The following is a 27,697-nucleotide window of genomic DNA, read 5'->3' as shown; positions in this document are numbered from 1 at the left end:
TTCTCGGCCAATCTCTGTGGTTTGTGCCAAGTTCATCTTGGACCCCATGGTTTAACCAAGACTGGTCCTGAGAGTTAAGGTTCTGGTGTCTGGTCCCTGGGGATTCTTCAAGCCCCTGTTGGGATTCCTGAGTAAGGTATTTGTCAAGGCTTTGTGTTGAACCTTCTGGTTGACTAGGAAGCTGCCCAGCCTGCACTCTGCAAGGGACAAGGGTCACCATAAGAAAGAGGCTCCAGAGGGAGATGTGAGTGGTGGGGGCCATAGTCAACTCTCCAGGGCTGGCCATCCTCTGCCTCCACTTTTCCCTTGACAAACCTGTAATAGGAGAATATGGAAGGGGGAGAGAATTAGGGGAGGCAGTAGAATATAAACTCCATGAGGACAGGCACTGTTTCTTTTTTAATTCCTATATCTTCCAGGAGACCATAAACCTCCTTTAGTAGGAGCTTAATTAGTTCTTGATGAATCAAACCAATTCATTTATGTAAAAGTTTACAAAGTGCACCTTCTGAAGGAGTGTACTCTTTATTCTGATCCTTGGATAGGGAAACTGTGGTTAAGTGCCTTGCCTAGAATTGCACAGCCAGGAAGGACCAGAGCTGAAGTTCAAAAGCAGATCTCCAGACTCCAGATCCTCATCTTGCAACTTCTCTCTCATGTGTTCTGTTTGCAACAGAGAAAGGATTTGCTGGAGACTCGTGGGCCAATTGCAGGTCTGACTCTTACCTAGTGTGACCTTGGACAAATCACTTGACTTGGTTGGTGGCTCTTTCCTCTTCTGTGAAATGAGAGCCACATTATTGTAAAAATGAACAATTCTGAAAGACTTAAGAACTTCCATCAACCATGAGACCAGAGGACCAATGAGGAAGCATCTCCTGTCAGAGAAGTGACAAGATTAATATACAGAATGAATTTTATGTTTTTTACATGACCAATGAGGGAATTTCTTTTGCTTATCTATGTATACATGTTTCAAGGTTATTCTCTTTTTTTTTTTTAGTGGGAGTAGGGAGGGAGAGGGAAGGAGGAAAAAGTTTGAAAATTAAAAAAAACTTTTAAAAAACCTATTTGTAGTCTCAGAAGAAGATGTCAAACCATTCCAGTATCTTTGCCAAGAGAAGAGTTGGATAGGAATGAAAAGCAATTGATCAACAAGTCTCAGCTGGCAGCTCAGTAGTCTAAGGGACTTGCCAGGATCCCTGACACCCAGTGCCCCTGAGCTGATGGGATTCTAAGAAGGGCTCCTTAATGGGCTACTGGCCCTAGAGCCCCTCTTTCACCTTGCATCTATCTCTGCTGTTTTCTTTCCCTGGGCTCCGTATCCTTAGAGATGCTCAGACTTGGCTAACAGAGCGCTGCACTGCCAAGGGCTGGGCTTGAAGCTCCATCTCCAGTCACTGCAGCTGCTTCTATAATCTTGGAGAAATCACTTACCTTCTTATCCTCAGTTTTCTCCTCCATCAAATGGGAATAATAATAATATTTTATAGGGGGGCAGCTAAGTGGTACAGTGGATAGAGCACTGGCCCTGGAGTCAAGAGGACCTGAGTTCAGATTTGATTTCAGACACTTAATCTAGCTGTGTGACCTTGGGCAAGTCACTTAACCCCATTGCCTTGCAAAAACCAAAAAAAAAAGTTTTATAGGATTGTAAGCTTAGTTGATTACATCATAAAATGTAAGAGAAGCAGGCCCTGTTTCTCTTTCGTTTTTGTAGTCCCACGGCCTAGCAGTGCCTCACAGGTGATAGGCACTAAGTCCTTGTTAAATGAATAACTTGTGAGGATCATTTAAGATAAGAGCAGATAAGTGCTTAAAAAGGTACTAGATATATGTGTGTGTGTGTGTGTGTATGTATATACATATACAATATACATATACATCTATATGTATTGTTTTAAAGGACTTTGATCCCAGGTTTATGCTCTGTCCCATCTCAGACTCTGTGGTTGCCCAGGCCTGAGGGATCAGCCAGTCAGTCCTATCCCCTTCTATCCCAGAAAAGCCCCAACACCCCCTGTACTGGCTGGCTTCCACTTTGGATCTATCCCAAGGATGCGCTGCCATCTTCCTAAAAATGTCCCAGCTGGCCCCAAATTCTCTGTTCTTCCAAGAAAATCTTGAGTGAGGGTCCCTGATTCCCTGTTGCAGGCAATTAATAATAACAACCTTCCTTTCCTATCTAAGATCATACGATTTAAAGTTAGAAGCTGCCTCAAAGATCATCTAGTATAACCTCATCAATTTATAGTTAAGGAAACTGAGGTATATAAAGAGAAAGCCATTTTCCAGGTTACACAGGTGTCTGGGGCAGGATTTGAACTCATCCTCATAATTATTTTAGAGCAGACTGCCCTCACACAAAAGGGAATTTTGAAGATGGCAGTGCCCAGAGTGTTTCCAGAAGATGCTCCAGCCCCTGAATATCACAGGAACATAGAAACAGAATCTGCAGATCAGGTGTCCACTGGCAGGAGCACTTGGGTTGACCCCAGTAAGCTTTTTACCTAAAAACTAGGGCACATAAATGTTCTGAGTGGGAATGGGGGAAGAGGAAGAAACGAGAAATGAGAATTGGCATCACAGGTGAGGTTGTATATTGCCAGCTTAGAAGCTGTCTCTTAGGTCACTCTGGCAAAGGAGATTTATGTTTGAGAAGGAGGAGAGAAGATCCTCAGTTTCCCACCAGTGGCTGCTATTCATGGTAGCAGGGGACCAGGGACTGTGCCCCTATCACATTACCCCCTCTATTATCCTTCTCTTGTGCCTGGCCCAGTGCCCTCCCTGCAGTGCCTAAACTCAGTCTGTTCACAATGTGTGTGTGTGTGTGTGTGTGTGTGTGTGTCTGTAGGAGTTGAGAGGGCTGCATAGAGGGGGGAAGGGGCAGCTCAGTAAGTCTAAGGGACTTGCCAGGATCCTTGGCACCCAGTGCCCCTGGGCTGATGGGATTCCAAGAAGGTCTCCTTTACGGGCTACTGGCCCCAGAGCCCCCTTTCACCTTGCCTCCATCTCTGCTGTTTTCTTTCCCTGTGCTCGGTATCCTCAGAGATGCTCAGACTAGTCTAACAGAGCGCTGCACTGCCGAGGGTTGGGCTTGAAGCTCCATCTCCAGTCACTGCAGCTGACTTAACCCTTTCTAGCTGGCATTTTCTTCCTCCTCCTGTCCCCCCCCTCAATTGCCTCCCCTCTCAGCCTGAACATAGTTCCCTAGGTCAGTAGAGATAAAAGGGACCTTAGAAATCATTTTATTGAGTAAGAAACTAAAGCCCAGAAAATGTATCACAGAGTTAACAGATATTGGACTAGTGATTGGAACCCAGGGTTCCAGATTATGAATCTATCATTTTTAGCAAAGTCTTGTTCTCTTTCTTTTGTCCTGTTGTTTTAAGTCATTGCTCGAAATGATCAATTGGGTTATAAAGAGGTAAGGAATGGAGAAGGCAGATGCAGAGAATGTTTCCCTGACTAAACTGGTCTCCCATCTGAAACAGTTTTCAATGGATTCCCCCACCTTTTTCCACTCTCAAGTGCTATCCATACTTCTAACATGAATTTTGTTTGTAGCTTTAGACCACAGCTTAGACTCAGTTTTTTCATCTGTCAAAATGGTCCAAAAATACCTGTCTTACCTAAAGTCATCATCATAAAAACATAGTGTCTTCTGTGTGTAGGACACTATAGTGAGGATCAAATTAAATAAGGAGAACATTGAGGTCTAGTACAAAAAGCTTGAGATCTAGCTTCAAATCCTGCTTCTGCATCTTACTTAAAGGAAATGACTCTTACTCTTTAGGTCTCAGTTTCCTGATCCATAAAATGAGGTTACAGCTGATCTCTAAAGCCCCTCCACACCCTCCACTTCGAAATCCCATTATGCTAGTTATGAAATGACTTTTTTAAAAGAAATCTATAAATGAGATGTTCCATGTTTATTATTATTATTATTATTGATAGAGAGTTCTGAAGTGATCTTTGCCTGCTTTAGAAAAGGTCCCCACCTCAGTTTTAGTCCCTCTTTGCCTAGGCCACTAAGCTTATAGCAATTCTCCCATTGGCTATACATTAGGCAAGGCCTTAGTTTATCTAGCCTATGTTCCTACAGGTCTTGGTCCACTCCTACCTGGTTCTCTAGTCTAGGTTTCTTTAGGCCTTTCTCATTGGATTATTTTTAAGGTTGAGTGAGTGAAAGGGAGGGGGGAGAAGAGGAGGGGAAGGCAGAATAGGAGTTGTTGATTAGAACTGCTTTAATCTAAACTAGGTCCCAAGCAAAAGCAGAAGTGTCTGTCATCTGTGCCTCCCCAAAGTTTTAGCACAACAAGTAGGGATCCTATGTCTTAGGATAATGGAATCACAGAATTAGAGTCAAGAAACTTTGGAGTTTATCAAAATTCTCATTTTACAGACTATGATATGGAGAGCTTTGAAGTAAAATGACTTGACCAGAGTCATACGGAGACTAAGTAGCAAAAGGGAGAGGAACCCTTTTCCTCTTATGCCAAATCCAGGGTACTCCCCACTGAAGTGGAAGGAGCAGAGAGCAGGGGGGGATGGATCTGAGATTCAGCTGCCCATTCTTAAGAGGGCCTTGTTCTTTCTCCCCCATTTCCCTATTATCTAACAGCTTGGTTCAATCTGGATACACCTACTCTAAGAACTCTTCCCTGTGTGTTCTTCCCTAAAGCAGCAGTACACCTACCTGTAAGAAGGGGAAGGAGGCTTCTAGTTCAAGCACCCACCCCCACCCCAGGGTGGGGGCCTGGAGCAGCAGGTGAAGGATCAGTGATGTCAATGGCAGTCCTCACCTTCACCCTCTTCCCTGCTCTGCCTCTATAAGCATTGTGGGTGTCAGAGTTCCCTTGTTGTCCAGCCCCTTCCCTGGGAGAGACTACCTCCTGTTCCATCAAAGCCCCGCCTTCTGCCTAAACAGGCACCCTAATCCTATAATGTTTCCATGTGGTGGATTAGGAGGGATTCTGAGATTCTGGACAAAGAAAAGATGCATTTTTCTAGCCCAGTGATTGAAGCCAAGATGAAAATTAATCCTACAAGAGGAATGGGGAGTGGAGAAGTGGGGTATGGATGAGTGTGTGTGTGTGTGTGTGTGTGTGTGTGTGTGTGTGTGTATGGGGAGGCAGGAATTAAGTCCAAAGGAACAGTGGAACTCTGGTACTTTAGAGAATAAGAGGTCAGGAAACCCATTGCCTCGAGAGTCCAGGCCTGAGTTCTAACTATGAAGAGGAAGGGGCAGCAGAGCGGGTGACATAGGCCAGGTACCTTGGAAGTTCTTAACCTGGATACCGTGATTCCCAAGGGATCAATGGACAGTGGGCTAATGAATTCATTAATGAAATTGATTTCTTTGTAATCCTATGAGTTTTCTTTTCTGCATTTTAAAACATTATTCTGAGGAGACCATAAGCGTTCACAAAGTGCCAAAGGAGTCTAGGATACAAAAAAGGTACGAATTCCTGGAGACCCAAAGCTTTTGTGAGCCAAGGCTGACCTAGCTTAGTTCTCTTTCTAATGTCCTGCTACCTTGGAGTCAGGAGAGAGCTGGGGTGGGGATCGGGATGGGAAAACAGGGAGAGGAGGAACCTTGATGAAAGGAGCCTGGGCTCTCTAGCTTACCCAGAAAATCTTTGCAGTTCTTAGCAGCTCTGGGAGCCTCCCCAACCCAGCATCCTTTGCATGGGAGCCTGTGGGTTAGAAAAGGGACCGGCCATCCTGGGGAGAGGTCCACAGCTTCAGCCTCTCGCAAATGCGGCTTCTTTGCCTTTGGTGTTCTCGGCAATCTGGTGCCTCCAGAGTAAAGGGGCCTGCACAGGTGACTCCCTAAGCACACAGAGTCTCGGTGTGAAATCCTAACAGCCTACCCCGAGGTTTGCTCAGGAACAACCTAGGGGTTGTACCGAGCCACCCACACACATGCAGAGTGGGACACCCCTCCACCTTCCTATGGAGAGAGCAGCTGAGGTGTGGAGGTGAAGGTCGGAGTCCGGGGAGGGAGCTGGGGCTGGCCCAGGACAGAGGAGGGACCCCTTCCCAGCCATTAGACCAGGAATGAAAACAAAGTTCCTCTGCTGTCAGAAGTCCTCTAGCTTTCCAGGGAAATGGGCTGGGGGAGGGTGGGGAGTCCTTGGCCCTCTCAGAGAGGGCTGTGAGTGCATCCTGGGGCATCCAGGCCCCAAGGAGCTGGGTGCTCAGACTCAGAACTGGGCTTTGCTCCTCCCCAGCCCCCTACCCCTGGCAGGAACCAGTACCCGATCACAGAATCGCTATTCTTCTAGGTTTAGGGACAAAAGGGCGAATCCAGTCTAGCTCCCGTCTTTTGCAGCCTGAGGCCCAAGATGGGCAAAGACTGGCCCAAGGTCACCTCGGTAGCCCATCTCAGCGCCGGGACCCCATCCGCGCTTGTCCGACAGCTCCGGCGGCTTCTGCCCAGCGCTCGGGACACCCGGACCCTTCCCCACTCCCACGCGTGCCCCAGGACGCCCGGGCTCACGGGGTGGGGGGACGGAGCAGGGGCGCCCCCGAGAGCCCGACCCATCCCGGGACCCCGGGCGCCCCTCCTCCGCTGCACTCACCTGAGAGCCGGCCCGAGGTGTGCAGGGCACCCTCCCCCGCGCCAGGAGCCCGCCCGGTGCCAATGCGGCGCCCGCAGCCGCAGCCGCAGCCCGGCCCGCGATCCCCGCCCCCGCCCGCGCCGCCACCTTGGACAGAGCCCCGGGAGCTGGGCCGCGGCCGCCGCCCCGGGCACGGGCACCGGGGGCTCCGGGAGCCCGCAGACCCCGCCGCCGCCCTACCTTTGTGCCCGACTCCGCGGACGGACAGCCTGGCACTCCGGGCTGACGAGCAGCCCCTGGGCCTGGGCCGCGCACCGGGCCGGGCTGAGCCCGCAAGGTGGGCCAGCCCGCCCAGGCCCCCGGCCGTGCCGTGCCTCCGAACACGCCAAGGGCCCGGGCCGGGGCGCATCCGTTCAGGGGGCTGTCCCGGGGGAGAAACTCCTTGGTCAATGCAGGTGGGCAGCTCCTCATCCCGGGGCCCCATGTGGCAGTGCCCAACCATTCAGGCGTTCCAAACCAACTCGACATCAGCTACCCAACTGCCTCTTATTTTTTAAAAAAATATCTTTGAAAAATTTATTTCTGTAATATTTCCCATATTAAAATTTTGAAACTTGTTTTTAAAGATGTTGATTTCTACAAACTGAAGTATAGATTTCTTTTTCTCTCCCTTGATTTTTCTTGAGGTTTCTCTATCTTTGTGGGGGGAGGGGATTCTGTTTACATTGACATCAAGACTATTGTAATGTGAAAATGAATAAATACATTTTTTAAAAGGGGGAAATGTTGAGTTCTACAAACTGAAGTATAGATTTTTTCTTTTTCTGTCACTTGATTTTTCTTGAGGTTTTCTGTCTTTGTGGGGGAGGGGATTATGTTTACTTTTACAAGACTATTGTAATGATGTGAAAATGAACAAATACCTTTTTAAAAAGGGGAAGAGATGTTGACTTCTACAAACTAAGTACATTTTTTCTCTTTTTCTCTCATTTGATTTTTCTTGAGATTTCTCTATCTTTGTGGGGGAGGGGGGATTATGTTTACTTTTACAAGATTTGTAGTAATGTGAAAATAAATAAATACATTTTTAAAAAGAAAAAGATTTTGAGTTCTGCAAACTGAAGTACATTTTTTTCTTTCATTTTTTTTCTTGAGGTTGCTCTATCTTTGTGGAGGGAGGGAAGATTGTGTTTCTAACAACACTGTTGTAGTAGTATGAAAATAAATAAATTTTTAAAAAAGGAAAAAAGTTGTAAATTCTTTCTCTCCCTTCCTTGTCCTCCCTTACCCCCTTGAGAAGGCCAGCAATATGGTATGATTATATATATGTGAAGTCATGCAAATTATATTTCCATATTAGCCATGTTGCAGAAGGAAACACACAAAAACCTAAGAAAAATTTTATAAAGTAAAAATAGTATGCTTCACTTTGCACTGATTTCATCAGTTCTCCCAAGTTCACTTTTTTTTTTCAGATTTTTGCAAGGCAATGGGGTTAAGTGGCTTGCCCAAGGCCACACAGCTAGGTAATTATTAAGTGTCTGAAGTCAGATTTGAACTGAATCCAAGGGTTGGTGCTCTATCCACTGCACCACCTAGCCACCCCCCAAGTTCACTTTTTTTAACATGAATTTTGCTTCTTTTTTTTGCATCAAGATAATTTCACAACACATCCTTTATTCTTTCAAATTCTCCCTTGCACACACAAAAAAAATGAACAAAACCCAACAAAAAAAGAAAACAAATTCAATAGTGTAAACAATATTCTGTGTCCCTTTGGTTATTTCTTTTTCTATTAGGAGGCAAGTGAGTTTCATCATCTGTTCTCCAGGGACCAAGTTTAGACATGATAATTATTCTGTTTTTGTATTGTTTCCTATTGCAATTATTTTTCAGGGGAGGGGGGAAGAAGGTCCTTTTGGACATCATATTCAGTTTTGTTTTCTTGGCTTTGCATCAGTTCATACAAATCTTCCCATATTCTTTCAAATCCTCACATATACAACATTTCTTACTGGGAGGTAATATTCCCTTACATTTATATATCAAAAATTTTTTCAGTCATTCCTTAGCACTAATTCCTGAGCATTGGTCCCACTTGTTCCCCTTTAGTTTTGTTTTTTGTTTTTGTAGTGGCTTGCCCAAGGCCACACAGCTAGGTAATTATTAAATGTTTGAGGTGGGATTCCAACTCAAGTATCCTGACTCCAGGGCCAGTGCTCTATCCACTGCACCACCTAGCCGCCCCTTCCCTTTAGTTTTCAACCACAAAGTGTACCACTACAAATAATGTTGACACAACTTTCTTTCTTTGACTTTCTTTGGTCATACTACTTAATAGTGGGATTTCTGTATCAAAAAGTAGAAATAATTTTGTGACTTTTCTAACTCAAAATAGTTTTCTGGGTCAATTGGACCAATTCATAGCTCCACCAATATACACCACACACATGTGCACGCACGCACACACACACAAACACACCCCTGTTAATCATTGTCCTTCAATTTTTTTTTTTACTTTTTCCTTTAGCATCCTTGCTGATTTGATGAGTATGAAGGTGTTTTCATTTGTATCTCTCTTATTAGTGATTTGGAACTTTTTTTTTTCATGTGATTTCTGGTCATTCATATTTTTGAATGACCTGAAAATAGTTTGGGCATATTCTTCCCATTACCACAGACCAGTTGAGTTCCCAGAGGACTGCTTAGCCACATTTTCTTCTTAGCATTCTTCTGTTATCCTTGAGGGAAGCAGCATATGTTTCTAATGCTTTCAGCTTTAACCCCTATTCAACCATATTCCCTTCATAGCAGTCTCTAGTTAGTATCTCTCCTATACTACTGGTTGACCCAATTAACATCAATTAGGTTTTACAAAGGGAATTGAACTGAGAAGATATAAAAAAGAGCACAAGTGCAAAAACAGTCTTCCAAACTTGGGACACATCCCTCTACCATCTTGGTCCTTGGGGAAAGTGCGCTCAAACCTGAATCAATCAATACAAAACATTCATTCCACCAAGTTCATTTCTGAATATTGTCAATTCCATTGTTGCAGCAAGATGGATATCTTAGAAGAGAGCCAATACTAGACTGGGTCAAGCAGGTTGATCCTCAGGACTGCACCAGTACTTTTTGCTCTCCTGCCAGCAAATTTTAGTAGGGACTGGACATTTGGTCAAGTTCATTCACTTTTCTGATCTTCCAAAACTCACAAGGTTGTAATCATCTTCACTTAAGAGCATTAAAAGAGGTTCAACTCAAAAATGAATGTTGAAACTATCTTTATATGTAATTGGAAAAAATAAAAAAAGACAGGTTCAAAGAGATCTAAGAATATGGGTCAAATGTATTCATAGAGAATGTATTCATAGAGAAAAATGATGTTGATGTCTGGCACTCATTTCCCCAGAGATTTTCAGCAGTCACTGTCTTGATCACCATTGCCAGAAAAGAATGGGAGATTGATTTATCAACCAATCAAAGGGCCCCTCTTTTTTTTCTGTAGAAAGTGGATTTTAATTTTTTTAGTTGATATTTTATTTTATTTTATTTTTCCAGTTACTTGCCATGAAAGTTTTCCACATTCATCCACATGCATATGTATATTTTTAAGTTATGCAAGTTCCTTTCACCCTCCCTTCTCATCCCTCTCCCCTCAATGATGAACAGTCAGGTGAATATTGTATATACACATTTGTGTTTAACATTTACAGATTAGCCATTTTTTTAGGTTGTTTTTTTTTGTAAGGCAAACGGGGTTAAGTGGCTTGCCCAAGGTTACACAGCTAGATAATTATTAAGTGTCTGAGACCAGATTTGAACCCAGGTACTCCTGACTCCAGGGCCGGTGCTTTATCCACCTAGCCGCCCCAAGATTAGCCATTTTTGATATGAGGAATTAGGATTAAGGAAAAAGAAAGAAAATCATGAGATAGGAAAGACATACACAAGACAAATTTTTAAAAAGTGAATATAGTGTTCATTCATATTCTGTAAGGATTTTTTTGGTTTGGTTTGGTTTTTCTTCCTCTAGATAGGGATAGTATTCATTGTCCATAGCGGGTCTTCCAGGATGCTAGCTTTCTAAACTGCTGAGAGGAGGTGCATCTGTCAAGGTTGATCAACTCACAACATTGTTGTTAAAGTGTGCAATGTTGTCTTGGTTCTGCTCAAAGGACCCCTCTTTACTATACAATAAGCATCCAAGAAATGATCATAGAATGATGATATGAGAGTCTTCCATTGGTTGGTTGGTTGGTTGGTTCTTGTTCCTCATTATCAAAGATGACAAAATGACATCACTATGTTTGAGACAAATTACGGTGTGTCCTACTGTGGATGATCAGACCAATATGAGCTCAGAATGCTCTACCAGAGGTTGGACACAAACAGTCCATGTGAACACCTGGGATGAGTACTCTAAATTCATAGATGTCATGTATTCTTTGAGCTGCTTCCATTCTGCCTTCCTCATAGAGTGCAGCTCCCTCTCTGATGAGGGCATGCCATACTTGGTGGTCCTGGACCAGTTTCTCCCAAGCTGTACAATCAATTCTAAAGTTCTTCATGAGACCTCCAGGGTGTCTCAGTATCATTTCTTCTGACCCCCTTGTGAGTGCTTGCTCTGAGTGAGTTCCCCATAAAACAGTTTTTGGGCAAGCATACATCTGGTATCCTAACAACATGTCAAACCCATCATAGTTGTGCTCTCTGTAGTAATGTAAACTGAACCTTTACTGGCCTGTTTCCTATTATACTTATCTTGGCTAGTAGACTTGTAACAGATATCAAATGCAAAGATTTTCCTCCATGTGATAGTGTTGTTTCTGATTCTACTTGCATTGATTTTATTCATCAAAAAGTTTTTTAGTTGTAGATAATCCTATTTGTATAGTTTATATTTCTTATCATCTCTGTCCTTTGGTTAAAAATGCTCCCTTTTGCCATATAGTAGTTGCAAGAAGGTACCTTCTTCTGTTTGTTAATTTTTTGGTATAATGTGGACCCTTTACATTAAGGTCACACCCATTTGGATTTATTGGGATATATAATATATTCTAAACTTTTCAGTTTTCCCTATAGAACCTGTTGAATATGTGGCAGCCAAGTGGAATAGTAGATAGAAGTCAAAGAATATCTGGAGTTAAGAGATCAAAATTCAAATTCTGCCTCAAACACATCCTAGTATGATAGATATTGTATATATTTTGATTATTCCATCAGCCAGTTGGTCTCTCTACCTCTCCTTGAGCCTCCCTAGTTCCTGAGATACAACATTATTGAAGAATATTACATAAACTTAGTTGATAAAGTAGTGGTGGGACTTGAGAGAATTAAGTACAAAGTTTTGACTGCTCCATCCACCAGTTGGTCTGTCTCTCTACCTCTCCTTGAACCTCTCTATTCCCTGAGATATTAGAATATTATATAAACTTAGTTGTTAAAGCAGTGGTAGGGTTTGAGGGAATTAATTTTGAAAAGTTCTTCTGTGGGAAAAACCACAGCATTGTTTGCTATAGAGAAATCTTTTGTGAAAGACAGAGTCAAGTGTGGTAAATTTCATTGTTTTATTTCCAACCTTCAGCAACCACCACTCTGATCAGTATATAATCATCAAAATCAAGGCAAGACCCTCCACCAACAAAAGGTTATAACTTCCTGAAGACATAAATGAAGGTTAGCATTTTTTTAGTAATAAAGTATTTTTAAATTAAATATTTAATTTTTAAAGCTATAATACTACTAATTACATAGTGGAACAACTTTTCTTTTGTACTGGGAAGCAAAAGAATTCTCATTTTCTTGTTATACTTGCTTTACTGCAGTGGTCTAGAACCGAATCCACAATATCTCTGAGGTATGCCTGTACAAGGGACAGTTAGCTGGCACAGTGTATAGAGGGCCATGTCTGAAGTTAAGAAGACTCATCTTCCTGAGTTCAAATCTGACCTCAGATACTTACTAGTAGTGTGACCCTGAACAAGTCACTTTCTCTTGTTTGCCTCAGTTTCCTCATCTATAAAAATGAACTGGAGAAGCAAAAGGCAAACCACTCCAGTATCTTTGTCAAGATAACCCCAAATGGGAATCAAGAAGAGTCAAACATGATTGAAAAGCAAGTTAACAACAAAAACAATGTGCAAAGTACTAACTGAAGATAAGATTCTAAAAAAAGATTAAAAAACTAGGGAAGTGATAGGGAGACAATAAAGAAATAAGGCTAGTATAACCACTGGAAAGATTAAAGGACTGGAAATAAGGAAGCCTGGGTTCCTAGTTCCAACTCTGTCACTAACCTGTCCAGGCAACTCAATTTACTTTCCTGGACCTTATTTTTTTGCCTCTCTAAAAAAACTCAATGATCTCTAAGGTTTCTTGGAGCTTCAAGATTCTTTTGTTCTATAAATCAAAACTTTATTTACTCTAACCTGAGATTAGACAAGGTGAGGGAGGGAGGGAGGGAAGGAGAGCAGAGTTCAGGGTCTCTGAGGGCAGAGAGTTGTGGATTAAGGCGTGACAAATTCCAGAAGGTTCTAATCACCACATGGTGATCAGAAAAGTCACATGGGACTGAGACTTTCCTGAAGATTTGTACAAGTGTTGAATCCACTCCAAAAATATTATTGTTATTTTCTTGTATTCTGAGACTCAGCTCATCTATAAACTAAAGGTGATCAATGGAAAGAAATGCTGACTTTGGAGTCCAAGGACATGGGTTCAAATTCTACCTCTGATTCTTCCTGCCTATGGGACCCAGGCAAGAATACAGAAACATTTTTAAGGCTTAATAAATAGTGGAAGCTAGGTGGTTCAGGGGAAAGAATGCAGGGCCTGGAGCCAGGAAGACCTAGAGTTCAAATCCAGCCTAAGACACTTCCTAGCTGTGTGACCCTATTTGCCTCATTTTTCTTATCTGTAAAATGAGAGAGAATGAAATGGAACACCACTCCAGTATCTCTGCCAAGAAAACTCCATATGGGGTCACAGTCAGACATGACTGAAAAACCCACTAAACAAATATGCCCACCACTGGAGAATAATGAATACTAACAAAAGGAGTCCCAGATCTTATGTTAACAATCTAATGGGGGAAGATAGCTGGGGGTACAGGATTGAAAGATACCCAGAATGTCAGAAACCCATCCAGGAAGCAGAAAGAATGAAGGTGTTGACCAGCCTGGACCCCTCCACAAAATGGAGGTCAAAATTAGGAGAAGTCCAGCAGTGGGAGAAGATGTTCAAACTTTTTTGAGTAGCTAGGTGATGCAGTGGCTAGACTTCCAGAATCATCTTCCTGAGTTCAGACCTGGCCTCAGATACTTACTAGCTGTGTGACCCCCGCCCCCCCATCTAGTCACTTAACCCATTTTGACTCAGTTTCCTTATCTGTAAAAAATGATCTGGAGAAGGAAATGGCAAACTACTCTAGTATCTTTGCCAAAAAAAAAAAAAAAAACCCATACCAAATGAGTTCATAAAGAGTCAACCACGAATGAAAATGAATGAAAAAGAACATTCAGACTAGTTGGGTACCTGACTGATCTGTAAGAGCTGGGATAGGACTCCCAACCTCCCAAATACAGAATGTTAGAGCTGAATTGCCTAATAATCAGGGTTTTTTAACCTAAGATCATGGAAATATTTTTAAAATAAATTCAGGGATCTCAGGTTAAGAAACCCTTATTAACTAATTCTATTGAATCAAAGGTCACTAGGTATGTTGACATCCTGAAGGAGAGATTCACATTTGCAGAGGTTCTGGCATAACTGATAAGGGACAAAGTTCCTGGGTTTGGGAGGAATCTTCCTTTCTAGCATTACTTCCTGGACACATTTCCTAGTAGGATTGTTTGATATTCAACCTCCTATCCTAAGTTGAAGACCATTCCCATCCTTTGATAGACAACCCAGAAGTAGTTTTTCAGATCCTGCCTTCTGAGAGTGGAATCTTTAAAAAAAATTCCTTTTTGAAACTGAATCTTTGGGGGTTTGACTCCTTAGTTACAATAAACATACACCAGTGAACTTAGAGAAATATTAATAAATGTGATTGCTAACTTAATTCTGTTTTTTTCTCTTTCTTAAGACCAAACTCTGGAGGTTAATATTTGTCCTTTATTAGAACACTTTGAGGGTTTGTGATTTTTTAATTGATATTTTATCTTTCCAATTACATGCTAAGGTGGTTTTTCAGCATTCATTTGCATATTTCTAAGTTACATATTTTTCTACCACCCTCTTTTCCCTTCCCCCTCCCCTTGGCAGCAAACAGTCTAGTAAAAGTTGTACATGTACATTTGTGTTTAACATATTTACATATTATTCATTTTGTGTAAGACAAATTGGGACTAAGGGAAAAAAAAGAAAGCCATAAGAGAGGAAGAAAAAACATAAGAGAAATTTTAAAAAAGTTAACATAGTATACATTCAGATTCTGGGGGGGGTGTTCCCCACTAGATGTGGATGACATTGAACATAGCAGGTCTCCCTGGGTTGTCTTTGATCTCTGAACTTCTGAGAGGAACTTCTTCCATTATAGTTGATCAATTCACAATGTTGTTGTTAATGTGTACAGTGTTCTCCTGGTTCTGCTCCCTTTGCTCAGCATCAGTTCATGTAATTTTTTCCATGCTTCTCATAATACTCCATAATATTCATATACCATAACTTGTTCAGCTATGTCCCAATTGATGGGCATCCTCTCAAATTTCCAATTCTTTGTTAATATAAAAAGAGCTGCTATAAATATTTTTGAACAGGTGGGACTTTTCTCATTTTTTATGATTTCTTTTGGATATAGCTAGTATTAATATTGCTGGGTCGAAGAATGTGATAAATTTTATTGCTCTCTGGGCATAGTTCCATATTGCTCTCCAGAATGGTTGAATCAGTTCACAACTCCACCAACAGGGCATTAATGTCCCAATTTTCCCACGTCCTCCCAACTTTGATCATTTTCCTTTATTCTCATCTTAATCAGTTTGATAGATGAGAGGTGGTGCCTTATGGTTGTTTTGATTCAAATTTCTCTACTCAATAATAATTTGGAACAGTTTTTCATATGAATATATAAGCTTTAATTTCTTCATCTGAAAACTGTCTAATTATGATTTTTAAGGCCAAAAAACTCGGAGAACTCCTCCTCACCAGTTTTCAGTGTAATTAGTTTCCTTTGTAATCCTGTTTATTTTAATTTTTATTTTAAAAATATTATTCTGAGATGGAGTCCATAAGCTTCCTCAAGCTACTACAGGAGTTTGTGAAACAAAAAGGCTAAGAACTCTCCCTAATTCAATTTCTTTACTTTATGGGGCAGGGGAGGGAGAAATGAGGCCTTGTCATCAGTAGATAATTTACTGACCACCATTACATACTTGTACAAAGCAATGGGCATACAAAGAAGGGCAAAAGTCAGTTCTTGCTGTTGTAGCTCATGAGGTCTTATGGTTCAAGGTCTCACAGAATACAGGTTTCAAGGTTAGAACCTGAACCTTTTTTTTATTTTAATTTATTTGTTTTCCTCCATCCTCCATCCCTTCCCTCCCCCCTCCCCCTGACAGGAAGTAATCTAATATGAGTTCTACATCTATAACCATGCTAAATATATTATCTGGATTGATCATGTTGTGAGAGATGAATTAGATCCAAACAGAAGAAAGAAAACATTAGAGAGAAAAAAATTATTTAATATATAAGACAATTTTTTTTTATGTTTTTGCTAGGCAATGGGGTTAAGTGGCTTGCCCAAGACCACACAGCTAGGTAATTAAGTGTCTGAGACCGGATTTGAACCCAGGTACTCCTGACTCCAGGGCTGGTGTTTTATCCACTGCGCCACCTAGCCACCCCCCATAAGACAATGTTTAAGAAATGCACAGTTTTATTGCCTTTTGGGCACAATTCCAAATTACTCTCCAGAAGCTGAATTGGTTCACAACTCCACCAACAATGCATTTGTCCCAGTTTTCCCATATCCTCTCCAATATTGATCATTTTCCTTTCCAGTCACATTGACCAATCTGATAGGTAAGAGGTGGTACCTTGGAGATGTTTAATTTGCATTTCTCTAATCAATAATGAGAGCAATTTTTCATATGACTATAGATAACTTTGATTTCTATCAATTGGGGAATGACTTGGTTTTTTTTTTTTTATAAATTTGACTCAGTTCTCTTTATATTTTAAAAATGAGTCCTTTGTCAGAAACACTAGTTGTAAAATTTTTTTCTAAATTTACTACATTCCTTTTCATCTTGGTTGCAATGGTTTTGATTGTACAAAAACTTTTTAATTTAATGTAATTAAAATTATCCACTTCTCTGGTCTCTTATTTGGTCATAAACTGCTCCTGTTTCCATAAATCTGACAGGCAAACTATTCCTTGTTCTCCTAATTGGCTTATATTTATATCTATATTTATTTTTATATATTTATAAATCCAGCATCCATTTTGACCTTATCTTGGTATAAGGTGTGAGATGTTGGTCTATGCCTAGTTTCTGCCATATTATTTTCCCAGCAGGTTTTTATCAAAGAGTGAGGTTTTAATCCTAGAAGCTGGAGTCTTTGGTTTTATCAAATAGTATAGTAATTTATTGCTGTCTCTTTTGCACCTAATCTATTCCACTGATCTATCACTCTAATTCTTAGCCAATACCAAACAATTTTGAAGGCTGATGGTTTACAATATAATTTTAGTTTTGATTTGGCTAGGCTGCCTTCCTTTGCATTTTTTTTATTAATTCCCTTGATATTCTTTTTTTTTTTTTTTTTTTGCAAGGCAATGGGGTTAAGTGGCTTGCCCAAGGTCACACAGCTAGGTAATTAGAGAGTGTCTGAGGCTGGATTTGAACTCAGGTACTCCTGACTCCAGGGCTGGTGCTCTATCCACTGCATCACCTAGCAGCCCCTTCCCTTGATATTCTTGACCTTTTGTTCCTCTATATGAATTTAGTTACTATTTTTTCTAGCTCACTAGAATAATTTTTTGGAAGTTTGATTGATATGGAATGGAACAATTTAATTACATAAAAACGTGATTTTTATTATATTAACTGGGCTGACTCATGATCAGTTGACATTTGCCCAGTTATTTAGATTTTATTTTATTTGTGTGAAAAATGTTTTATAGTTGTTTTCATAAAGTTTCTTGAGTTTGCCTTGGAAGGTAGTCCCCTAAATATTTTATATTGTCTGAAGTTATTTTAAATAGGGATTTCTCTTTCTATCTCTTTCTACTTTTTCCAGTAATTTTTAGATGATTTTTATAGGGTCCATTAGATATATCATCATATTATCTCCAGAGAGTGAGAGATTTCTTTCTTCATTACAGATTCTAATTCCTTCAACTTCTTTTTCTTCTTTTAATGCTTATGCTAACATTTCTAATACAATACTGAATAATAGTAGTGATAAAGGACATCCTTGTTTCACCCCAAAAGCTTTTTCAGTATCTATTGAGATAATCGTATTATTTCTAAAAGGTTTGTTATTGAAATGGTCAATTTTGTTGACAGTTTTCCTAATATTGAATCAACCCTGCATTCCTGCCTAAATTCTGCTTGATCCTAGTTATTATCCTTGTGACAACTTGATGTAATAGTTTTACTAATATTTAATTAAAATTTTTGCATCCATATTCATTAGGGAAATTGGTCTATAATTTTCTTTCCCTGTTTTTAACTCTTCCTGGTTTAGGTATTAGCGCCATACTGATGTCATTAGGTAGAACTCTTTCTTCACCATTTTTTTCAAATAGTTTATATAGAATTGAAACTAATCATTCCTTGAATGTTTGGAAGAATTTACTTCTGACACCATCTGGCTCTGAGGATTTTTCTTAGGGAGTTCATTGATGGCTTGTTCAATTTCTTTTTCTGAAATGGGGTTAAGTATTTAATTTTCTTTTCTTTAAACCTGGGCAGTTTATATTTTTGTAAATATTCATCCATTTTGCTTAGATTGTCAAATTTATTGGCATACAGTTGGGCAAATAATTCCAAATTATTACTTTAATTTCCTCCTCATTGGTGGTGAATTCACCTTTTTTCATTTTTGATACTGGTAGTACTTTAGTTTTTTTTATTTATTAGTTCAATAGTTTTATTGCTTTTGATTTTATCAACTTTATCTTTGATTTTCAGAATTTCTAATTTGGTATTTAATTGGGGATTTTTGATTTGTTTTTTTTCTCTAACTTTTTAAGTTGCATGCCCTTTCTCTATTTTATTCATATAAGCATTTAGAGATATAATATTTCCCCTAATAACTGCTTTGGCTGTATCCCATAAGTTTTGGTATGTCATTTTATTATTGTCATTGACTTGGATAAAATTAATTCTTTCTACAATTTGTTCTGTGATCCACTCTTTAAAATCAGGTTATTTAGCTTCCAATTAGTTTTAGGTCTATCTTCATGGCCTTTTATTCCACATGATTTTTAATGCATAACAATCTGAAAAGAATGCATTTAATATTTCTGCCTTTCTGCATTTGATTATGAAGTTTTTAATGCCTTAGCATATGATCAATTTTTGTGTAGGTGTTATATATAAGCAGAAAAAAAGGTTCATTCCTTTCTATCCCCATTCAATTTTTTCTATAGATTTATCATATTTAACTTTTCTAACATTCTATTCACTTCCTTAACTTTCATCTAGTTTATTTTATGGTTAAATTTATCTAATTCTGAGAAAAGGAGATTGAGGTTCCCCCACCAGGAGAGTTTTGCTGTCTATGTCTTCCTGTAACTCATTTAGCTTCCCCTCTAAGAATGTGTATGCTATACCTTTTGGTGCGTACATATTTAATATTGAAATCACTTCATTGTCCATGGTACCTTTTAGGAGGATGTAGTTTCCTTCTTTATACCTTTTGATGAGATAATTGAAAAATTATTGGACTACCTGAAAGTCATGACCAGGAAAAGAGCCTAGACTTCACTTTTCAAGAAATAATACAGCAAAATTGCCCTAAGATCCTAGAAGCAGAAGATACAATAGAAATTGAGGGAATTCACCAATCACCTCCTGAAAGAGATCCCAAAAGAAAAACTTCCAGGATTATTATGGCCAAACTCCAAAACTCCCAAGTCAAAGAGAAAATACTAAAAGCTGCCAGAAGCAAACAATTCAACTACTGTAGCTCTATGGTCAGGATTACACAGGATCTGGCAGCATCTACATTAAGGGCTCGTAGGGATTGGAATATGATATTCTGGAAGGCAAAAGATTTTGGTTTACAACTGAGCAGCAAAAATGAACATCCTCTTTCAGGGGAAAAGATGGACTTTCAATGAAACAGGGGACTTTCAAACTTTCCTACTGAAACAACCAGAGCTGAACAGAAAGTTTGATCTCCAAGTACAGGACTTCAGGGAACCATAGAGGGGGTGGATGAGAAGGACTAATTATGAGGAACTTAATGATGTTGAACTGTTTATATTCCTTCATGGGAAGAAGATATTGATAAATCATATGAACTTTCTCATTTATAAGAGCTGTTAGAAGGAGCATATTTAGACAAGGCACAGGAAAGAGCTGAATATAATGGTATCATATAGTAAAAAGATGGAGTCAATGAGTGATAAAGGAAAGTACAGGAGGAAGAGAAAGGAAAGGAAGAAGGGGCTAAGATATTTCACATAAGAGTCAAGAAAAAGCTTTTACAATGGAATGGAACAGGGGAAACCCAGGGGAATGAATGAACCCTCATTCTTATCAGAAAGGGCTCAGAGAAGAAATAACATAAACACTTAATAGGGTACAGAAATCTATCTTACCCTAGAGAAAAATGAGAAGAAAGGGATGGGATAAGGGGAAAGGGAGGGGGAGGGAAGGGGGTGGAAGTGATAGAAAAGAAGGAAGATTGTGGGAGAGGGTACTCAGATACAACACACCTGAATAGGGATGAAAGGAGAGAGAGAGAGAATGGAATAGATGATAGTGAGGAGGAATAGAGTCAAGGAAAATACAGCTAGTGATAGCAACTGTGGGAAAAAATATTGAAGCAACTTCTCTGGTGGCTACGATGGGGAAGGCAACTCATCCCAAAGACAGAGCTATTGGAATCTGAACACAGACTGAAGTACACTTTTTTTTTCCTCTCTCACTACTCTTGAGGTTTCTCACGTTTTTTGGGAGGAGGGGGGTTTATGATTACTCTCACAACAAGATTATTATAATAATATAAAATAAATAAACAAATAAAGGAGCTGTTACCTTTTTTTCCATTTGTCCAATTGTGTATTGACGGAATTCTTTTTTTTTTGCATTTGTCCTATTGTGTTTTTAATGGATTTTTCTTGTCATTTTTTTAAGATGTTAATTTTCTCTTGCATTTCTTTTCCCAATTTTTCCATTTCCTTTTTAAAAATTAATTAATTAATTTTTTTTTTGCAAAGCAAACAGGGTTCAGTGGCTTGCCCAAGGCCAATTATTAAGTGTCTGAGACCAGATTTGAACCCAAGTACTCCTGACTCCAGAGCTGGTGCTTTATCCACTGCACCACCTAGCCACCTCCATTTCCTTTTTAAACTTCTTCCTGATTTCTTCTTTTTAAAAATTTAATTAATTAATTAATTTTGAATTTACAGTTTTCCCCCTAATCTTGCTTCCCTCCCCCCCACCCCCACAGAAGGCACTCTGTTAGTCTTTACATTGTTTATATGTATACATTGATCTAAGTTGAATGTGATGAGAGAGAGGAAACAAAAAAAAGTATAAGATATAGCAAAATTACATAATAAGATAATGAGGTTTTTTTTTTAAATTAAAGGTAATAGTCTTTGGTCTTTGTTCAAATGCCACAATTCTTTCTCTGAATGCAGATGCTATTCTCCATCGAAGATAGCCCAAAATTGTCCCTGGTTGTTGCACTGATGGAATGAGCAAGTCCATCAAGTTTGGTCTTCACTCCCATGTTGCTGTTAGGGTGTACAATGTTCTTCTGGCTCTGCTCCTCTCACTTAGCACTTTCTGATCTCTTCTAAGAAGTCTTTTTTGTACTGGAGACCAATTCACATTCTCCTCTGAAGTTTCATATATAACACCCTTTCTCTCCTCCTTTTTTGAGCCAGTATCTCCAAGGTAACATTCAATAGACTTTGCTTTTTGCTGAACTTTCTTCATTTTTGGACTTGTTTGTTATCTTTCCCTAGGGTCTTGTGTTGGGTAGGGGCTTGTTCACAGTCCTTCTCTGTAGAGATCTCTAGAGGCCTCGTCCACTGGGATTAGGAACTCTGTGGACCAACCAGTAAAGACTGCTTGAAGCTTTCTCTGGATTGTCTCTGTTGGGGATGTCATCTACCCACTTCCTATGCCTGGGCTACTCTCACCGCAATCATAGGCTGTCTTGGCTGGAAATAGTAGTTTTCTATGGAAAGTTCACCACCCACACTGGGGTCTTTGGGAAAGATGTGAACACCTGGGGCTGCTTCTGTGCTGTTTGTACTGAATGTCAGGGGCTAGTGGGTCTGGGCTGCCTAGACCACCAGCTGCACTGAGCAAAGTGGTGCCCTGGGCAGCCAAATGGAGCTCTCTCAGTTCTCCCACCACACACACACACACACACACACACACACAAAGGCTTCCACTCCTACCACTGAAGTTCTCAGGTTAGCCTCCACCAACCCTGCTGCTGTTCCCCCATGCTACCACCACCTAACTAGAAGAGATTCCATTCTATTCTTTTGTGGGTTTTGTCACTCCAAATCTGTTAAGAGGCTTCATTTTCTGAGGAAAAGCCAAGAGAGCTTAAAACAGTGCCTGGCTTCTCTCGACCATCTTGAAAGTCCCTGACCCTAATTCTAAGGTCAATACTTTTTCCAATACACCACATTGATCATTTTTCAATTGTAGATACTTCTAATCCAGAACTGGAGAGCTACTCAAGTATTCCTGCATCAGCTCCCTGTTGACTGGTTAATTCCCAACATTCCTACACATAGGAGTGAAGCAAAGGGTCCCACCAACTTTTTTTTTTAATTTTTTAAATTTTTGTCCATTCTTTTTTAAATTTATTTTTATTAAAGATGTTATTTGAGTTTTACAATTTTCCCCCCAATCTTACTTCCCTCCCCCTACCCCCCCCACGAAAAGCAATCTGTCAGTCTTTACTTTGTTTCCATGTTGTACCTTGATCCAAATTGGGTGTGATGAGAGAGAAATCATATCCTTAAAGAAGAGAAGAGAAGTCTAAGAGGTGACAAGATCAGACAATAAGATATCTGGCTTTTTTTTTCTAAATTAAAGGGAATAGTCCTTGAACTTTGTTCAGACTCCACAGCTCCTTATCTGGATAAAGATGGCACTCTCCTTTGCAGACAGCCCAAAATTGTTCCCAATTGTTGCCCTGATGGAATGAGCAAGTCCATCAAGGTTGATCATTGCCCCCATGTTGCTGTTAGCATGTACAATGTTTTTCTGGTTCTGCTCATCTCACTCAGAATCAGTTCATGCAAATCCCTCCAGGTTTCCCTGAAATCCCGTCCCTCCTGGTTTCTAATAGAACAATAGTGTTCCACGACATATATATACCACAGTTTGCTAAGCCATTCCCCAATTGAAAGACATTTACTTGATTTCCAATTCTTTGCCACCACAAACAGGGCTGCTATGTATATTTTTGTACAAGTGATGTTTTTACCCTTTTTCATCATCTCTTCAGGATATAGACCCAGTAGTGGTATTGCTGGGTCAAAGAGTATATACATTTTTGTTGCCCTTTGGGCGTAGTTCCAAATAGCTCTCCAGAAGGGTTGGATGAGTTCACAGCTCCACCAACAGTGTAATAGTGTCCCAGATTTCCCATAACCCTTCCAACAATGATCATTATCCTTTCTGGTCATATTGGCTAATCTGAGAGGTGTGAGGTCCCACCAACATTCTTACCTCTACTTCTGCTCATTTCTTTAGCAAAAATGAACCCATCCTTTAAGTTACAACTCCCTTTCCTTCCTGAAACCTTTCCAGACTACATACCAGTCCATACTGACTTCCCCACCTCTGAAATTCTGTAGACTCTCCAATCTGTAGAGTAATCAGGTCATTTTAGCATGTGATTATATGTTATCCTATCATCCTTTCATCTTTCCTGTACAGATTATAAATTCCAGAAGACACGAGACAAGGCCTTTATACTTCTCTCACAATCCCCATAGTACCTAAGTCGGTGATTGGAATAACCTGGCTAGGTCAATATTTGTTCATTAATTTGTTGTTAGTGATTGAAAGGGATTTTTTTAGGGTATGAGATTAAGGCCACCCACCTTTCCTTGCCCTCCAATTTGTCACTGTCATTCTAAAATATAGTGTCCAGGACTGAATCTGAATCTGCAAATATGGTCTGATTAGTGCAGAGGGGTCAGGGGCTTCTCCTTCTGTTCTGAACACTCCACTTCTCAATGTAGACTAGAATTGGATTAATATTTTTTGGCTTTCAGTTTATATGATGTTAGTAGTTCACTTGTCTACTCTTTCATAGCAACGGTTGCCTAGGTGGTAATTTCTGGAGGAACAGATGCTTTTTGTGTATTTGGGAAATCAAGGTTCAGCAGTCTCCCTAACAAGCCTTGAGCTGGGTCTGGGTTTAAAACTGCTAAGTAGTACTGGCATTAGGAGTTTGTAGGACAGAGTGGAATGAGGTGGTTGGCCTAGCTTTTGGTTCCTTGTTATTCTTCTCTCACCCCCTAGATAGTTGCTCAGACAAATTTCCGGAGGGGTTGATTTCCTATCAGCAGATTTTCCAGGTGGAGCAGTTCTTTCCTCAGCCCTAGTTTGCCAAACAAGGAGGCCTAGTCTTGATTTTAGCCAATAAAAATTGACCAGAACAGGTCACAGAATCACAAGAATCTCAGAGATCTAGGGGAACCTGCCCCTGGACAAACTGACTTTCTATAACACTTCCAATAAGTGGTCATGGGAAAATCATGGGGAAAAAATCTCCAATGGGAGGCAGTCCATTTGGTTTGTTAGAAAGGTCTCCATTACATTGAGCCAAAATCATCACGCAAAACAGGTCTGTCAGTCAACAAGCATTTATTAGGCACGTATGCCAAATATTGTATGAGTCCTGGGGACATAATAAAGGCAAAAACGCCATCCCTGCCATGAAGGAGCTCCACTTCTGTTGTCTAGATTATCCCTGCCACCACCCCAGGTCCTTCAGTCATACCTCATCCAGCAATGATCTCCAGTTCCTGTGTGTTCAATGATCTCCCACCTTTCCTTGCCCTCCAGTTTGTCACTGTCATCCTAAAATATAGTGCCCAGGACTGAATCTGAATCTGCAAATATGGTCTGATTAGTGCAGAGGGGGCAGGGGCTTCTCCTTCTGTTCTGAACACTCCACTTCTCAATGTAGACTAGAGTTGCATTAATATTTTTGGCTTTCAGTTTATATGATATTAGTAGTACACTTGTCTACTCTTTCATGGCAACTGTTGCCTAGGTGGTAATTTCTGGAGGAACAGATGCTTTTTGTGTATTTGGGAATTTGATTTCTATTCTACTGAAAATCTTTTGGAAACCTAATTCTGTCATCTACTGTTTTCTAGCTTTCATCTACCAGCTTTTTAATCTGTTGCTATTTAAGTTTTCAAATTTGATTACAGCATATTAAATTGAACTAGCCCCAAACCACCAACACTTCACCATTCAGTCATCTTTTCAACTTAACAATCTTGCTATTTGTAATCTTCCCACATCTGGTATAATATTTCTAGCCCTGGCCACCAGAAAAAAAATTCTCATTCTCCCTAGAGATGCTGATTATTCAGTTTTGGAATTCAGGCCTGGGTTATGCTGTCTTGATTGGTGAGTGAGCACATATTCAATTAGCCTACTATGTCTAGTCAGTCTTGGATCGTCATGTCAAACTGTGCTTCACAATCTCATCTGGTCAGCCTGACATGACATGGCAGCTTCGATGATGCTTTTCCCTTCTTCCCATTTTTCCACTTGCTTTGGGCTGAAAAATCAAGATTACTATAGTTCCTGTCTCCCCCTGTTAGAATATAAACTTATTTTTTTTAATTTTTTATTTTTTTAGGATTTTGGAAGGCAAATGGGGTTAAGTGGCTTGCCACACAGCTAGGTAATTATTAAGTGTCTGAGATCAAATTTGAACTCAGGTCCTCCTGACTCCAGGGCCAGTGCTCTATCCACTGCACCACCTAGCTGCCCTAGAATATTAACTTCTTGAGGGGACTATCCAAGCCTTGAGTTTGTATCCTCAGCATTTATCACATTGTTTATCATAGAGTAAGGATTTAATGGATGCCTTTCCTTTCATTCATTCATATCAGGAAAAAAAAAAGATTGAGGACAGATTCCCAGAGCACTCCACTTAAGATTTATAAGCCCATTAACTACTTCTCTTTGGGTCCCACCATTCAATCAGTTATGAGCCCAACTAGATGTATCATAATCAAGTCTGTATCTCTGACCTGTCCACAAAGATGATGTGGCAGATTGTGGTTTGCTGACACCTGGATACACTTTGATTACATCATTCCTTGGCTCCACCAGTCTAGTTACCCTTTCACAAATGGAAATGAGCTTAGTCTGGCATGCCTGGTTATTTATAGTCATGTGGGTTTGTAAAGGTCACTGCTTCTCTTTTTAATTCTCACAAATATCCCTATATGTTCTAAAATTTTGCCAAGAATTCAAGAATGTGATAAAATATAGTCAACCTGTCTTAGGTTTTTAGATATCATGCTTCCTGAAGACAGGCTCCCTGGAAGAGGTCATTAAATTTACCGGGGTCTGAGAAGCAGTTGCTATGTTTTTGTTTTTTGTTTGTTTTTAGGTTTTTACAAGGTAATGGGGTTAGGTGGGTTGCCCAAGGCCACACAGCTAGGTACTTATTAAGCGTCCGAGGTCGGATTTGACTCCAGGGCCTGTGCTCTATCCACTGTGCCATCTAGCCACCCCAAGCTGCCATGTTCTTGATGATAGACTGCTAGAACTATAAGCAACATTAGAGTCATCTAGTTCATCTTCTTCTTGGGTCTCTGAAGCCAAGACTAGAACCCAAGTCTCTTGATTTTCAGTTAAAGTACTGGATCATGGATTTAGACATGGAAGGGACTTCAGGACTTAACTGGGCCAAGCCCCTCATTTTAAAGATCAGGACTGACTTGTTCAGGATAGTGTGGATAGCTGGAAAGTGAACTAGTATTCTAGGAGCTACACAACACCCTCCAGCTCCCTCTCTTAGAGGTCTGCTAATTAGTTTTCAGATTTCTTTTCTTGTCTGTACTGATGTAAGATGAGCACCCAAAGAGAGGGGAAGAGATTCAACATCTATCAGTGTTTCAGAGTAGTAACAGTTAATGATAGCTATTATATATCTACATTGTGCCAGATCTACACTTTTCAAATAGTCTCATTTGATCCTCACAATTACCCGAGAAGTGCTATTATTTTTTTTAAAGATTTTGAGTTTTACAATTTTTTTCCCTACTCCCACTTCCCTCCCCCCCAGCCCCCACAGAAGGCAGTTGTCAGTCTTTACATTGTTTCCATGTTGTACATGGATCCAAATCGAGTGATGAGAGAAATCATATCCTTAAGGAAGAAACAAAGTATAAGAGATAGCAAGATCAGACAATAAGGTATCACTTTTTTTTTTTTCTAAATTAGGAAATAGTCCTTGGACTTTATTCAAACTCCACAGTTATCTGGATACAGATGGTATTCTCCATCGCAGAGAGGCACAAATTGTCCCCGATTGTTGCACTGATGGAATGAGCAAGTCCATCAAGGTTGATCATTGTCCCTATGTTGCTGTTAGGGTGTATAGTATTTTTCTGGTTCTGCTCATCTCACTCAGCATCAGTTCACCCAAATCCCTCCAGGCTTCCCTGAATTCCCTCCCTTCTGGTTTCTAAGAGAACAATAATGTTCCATGATATACATATACCAGTTTGTTAAGCCATTCCCCAGTTGGAAGGACATTTTTTCAGTCTAGTGTTTGGATACTTCATACTTGTGTTTTTTCCTTCTTAATGCTCTATACATTATGGTTGTCTATGGCCAGAATCTCCTGAACAAGATGTTCCTTCAATATTGTAATTAGCAGAATTGGTGTCACTGTTGATATCAGCTGTTAATTCCAGAAATAAA

At 40.2% G+C, this 27,697-nt stretch overlaps 1 protein-coding gene across 1 annotated transcript in view; it reads right to left on the bottom strand.

Moving 5' to 3' along the window:
• PRRT3 (proline rich transmembrane protein 3) overlaps nucleotides 1-6,355 on the bottom strand; it is a 12,299-nt gene extending 5,944 nt beyond the window's left edge. The window contains 3 exon segments of the mRNA XM_074196070.1: nucleotides 1-315; nucleotides 727-878; nucleotides 5,632-6,355. The exon segment at nucleotides 1-315 is cut by the window's left edge and continues 1,218 nt beyond it. Coding sequence (XP_074052171.1) covers nucleotides 1-315; nucleotides 727-841 — 430 coding nt within the window. The 5' untranslated portion in view covers nucleotides 842-878; nucleotides 5,632-6,355.
• Nucleotides 6,356-27,697: the final 21,342 nt, after the last annotated feature.

The sequence above is a fragment of the Macrotis lagotis genome, chromosome 8 (assembly GCF_037893015.1).
Source record: "Macrotis lagotis isolate mMagLag1 chromosome 8, bilby.v1.9.chrom.fasta, whole genome shotgun sequence".
NCBI lineage: Eukaryota > Metazoa > Chordata > Mammalia > Peramelemorphia > Peramelidae > Macrotis > Macrotis lagotis.
Note: the sequence above shows the minus strand (reverse complement) of the source record. Positions and strands in the feature narration are given on the sequence as shown.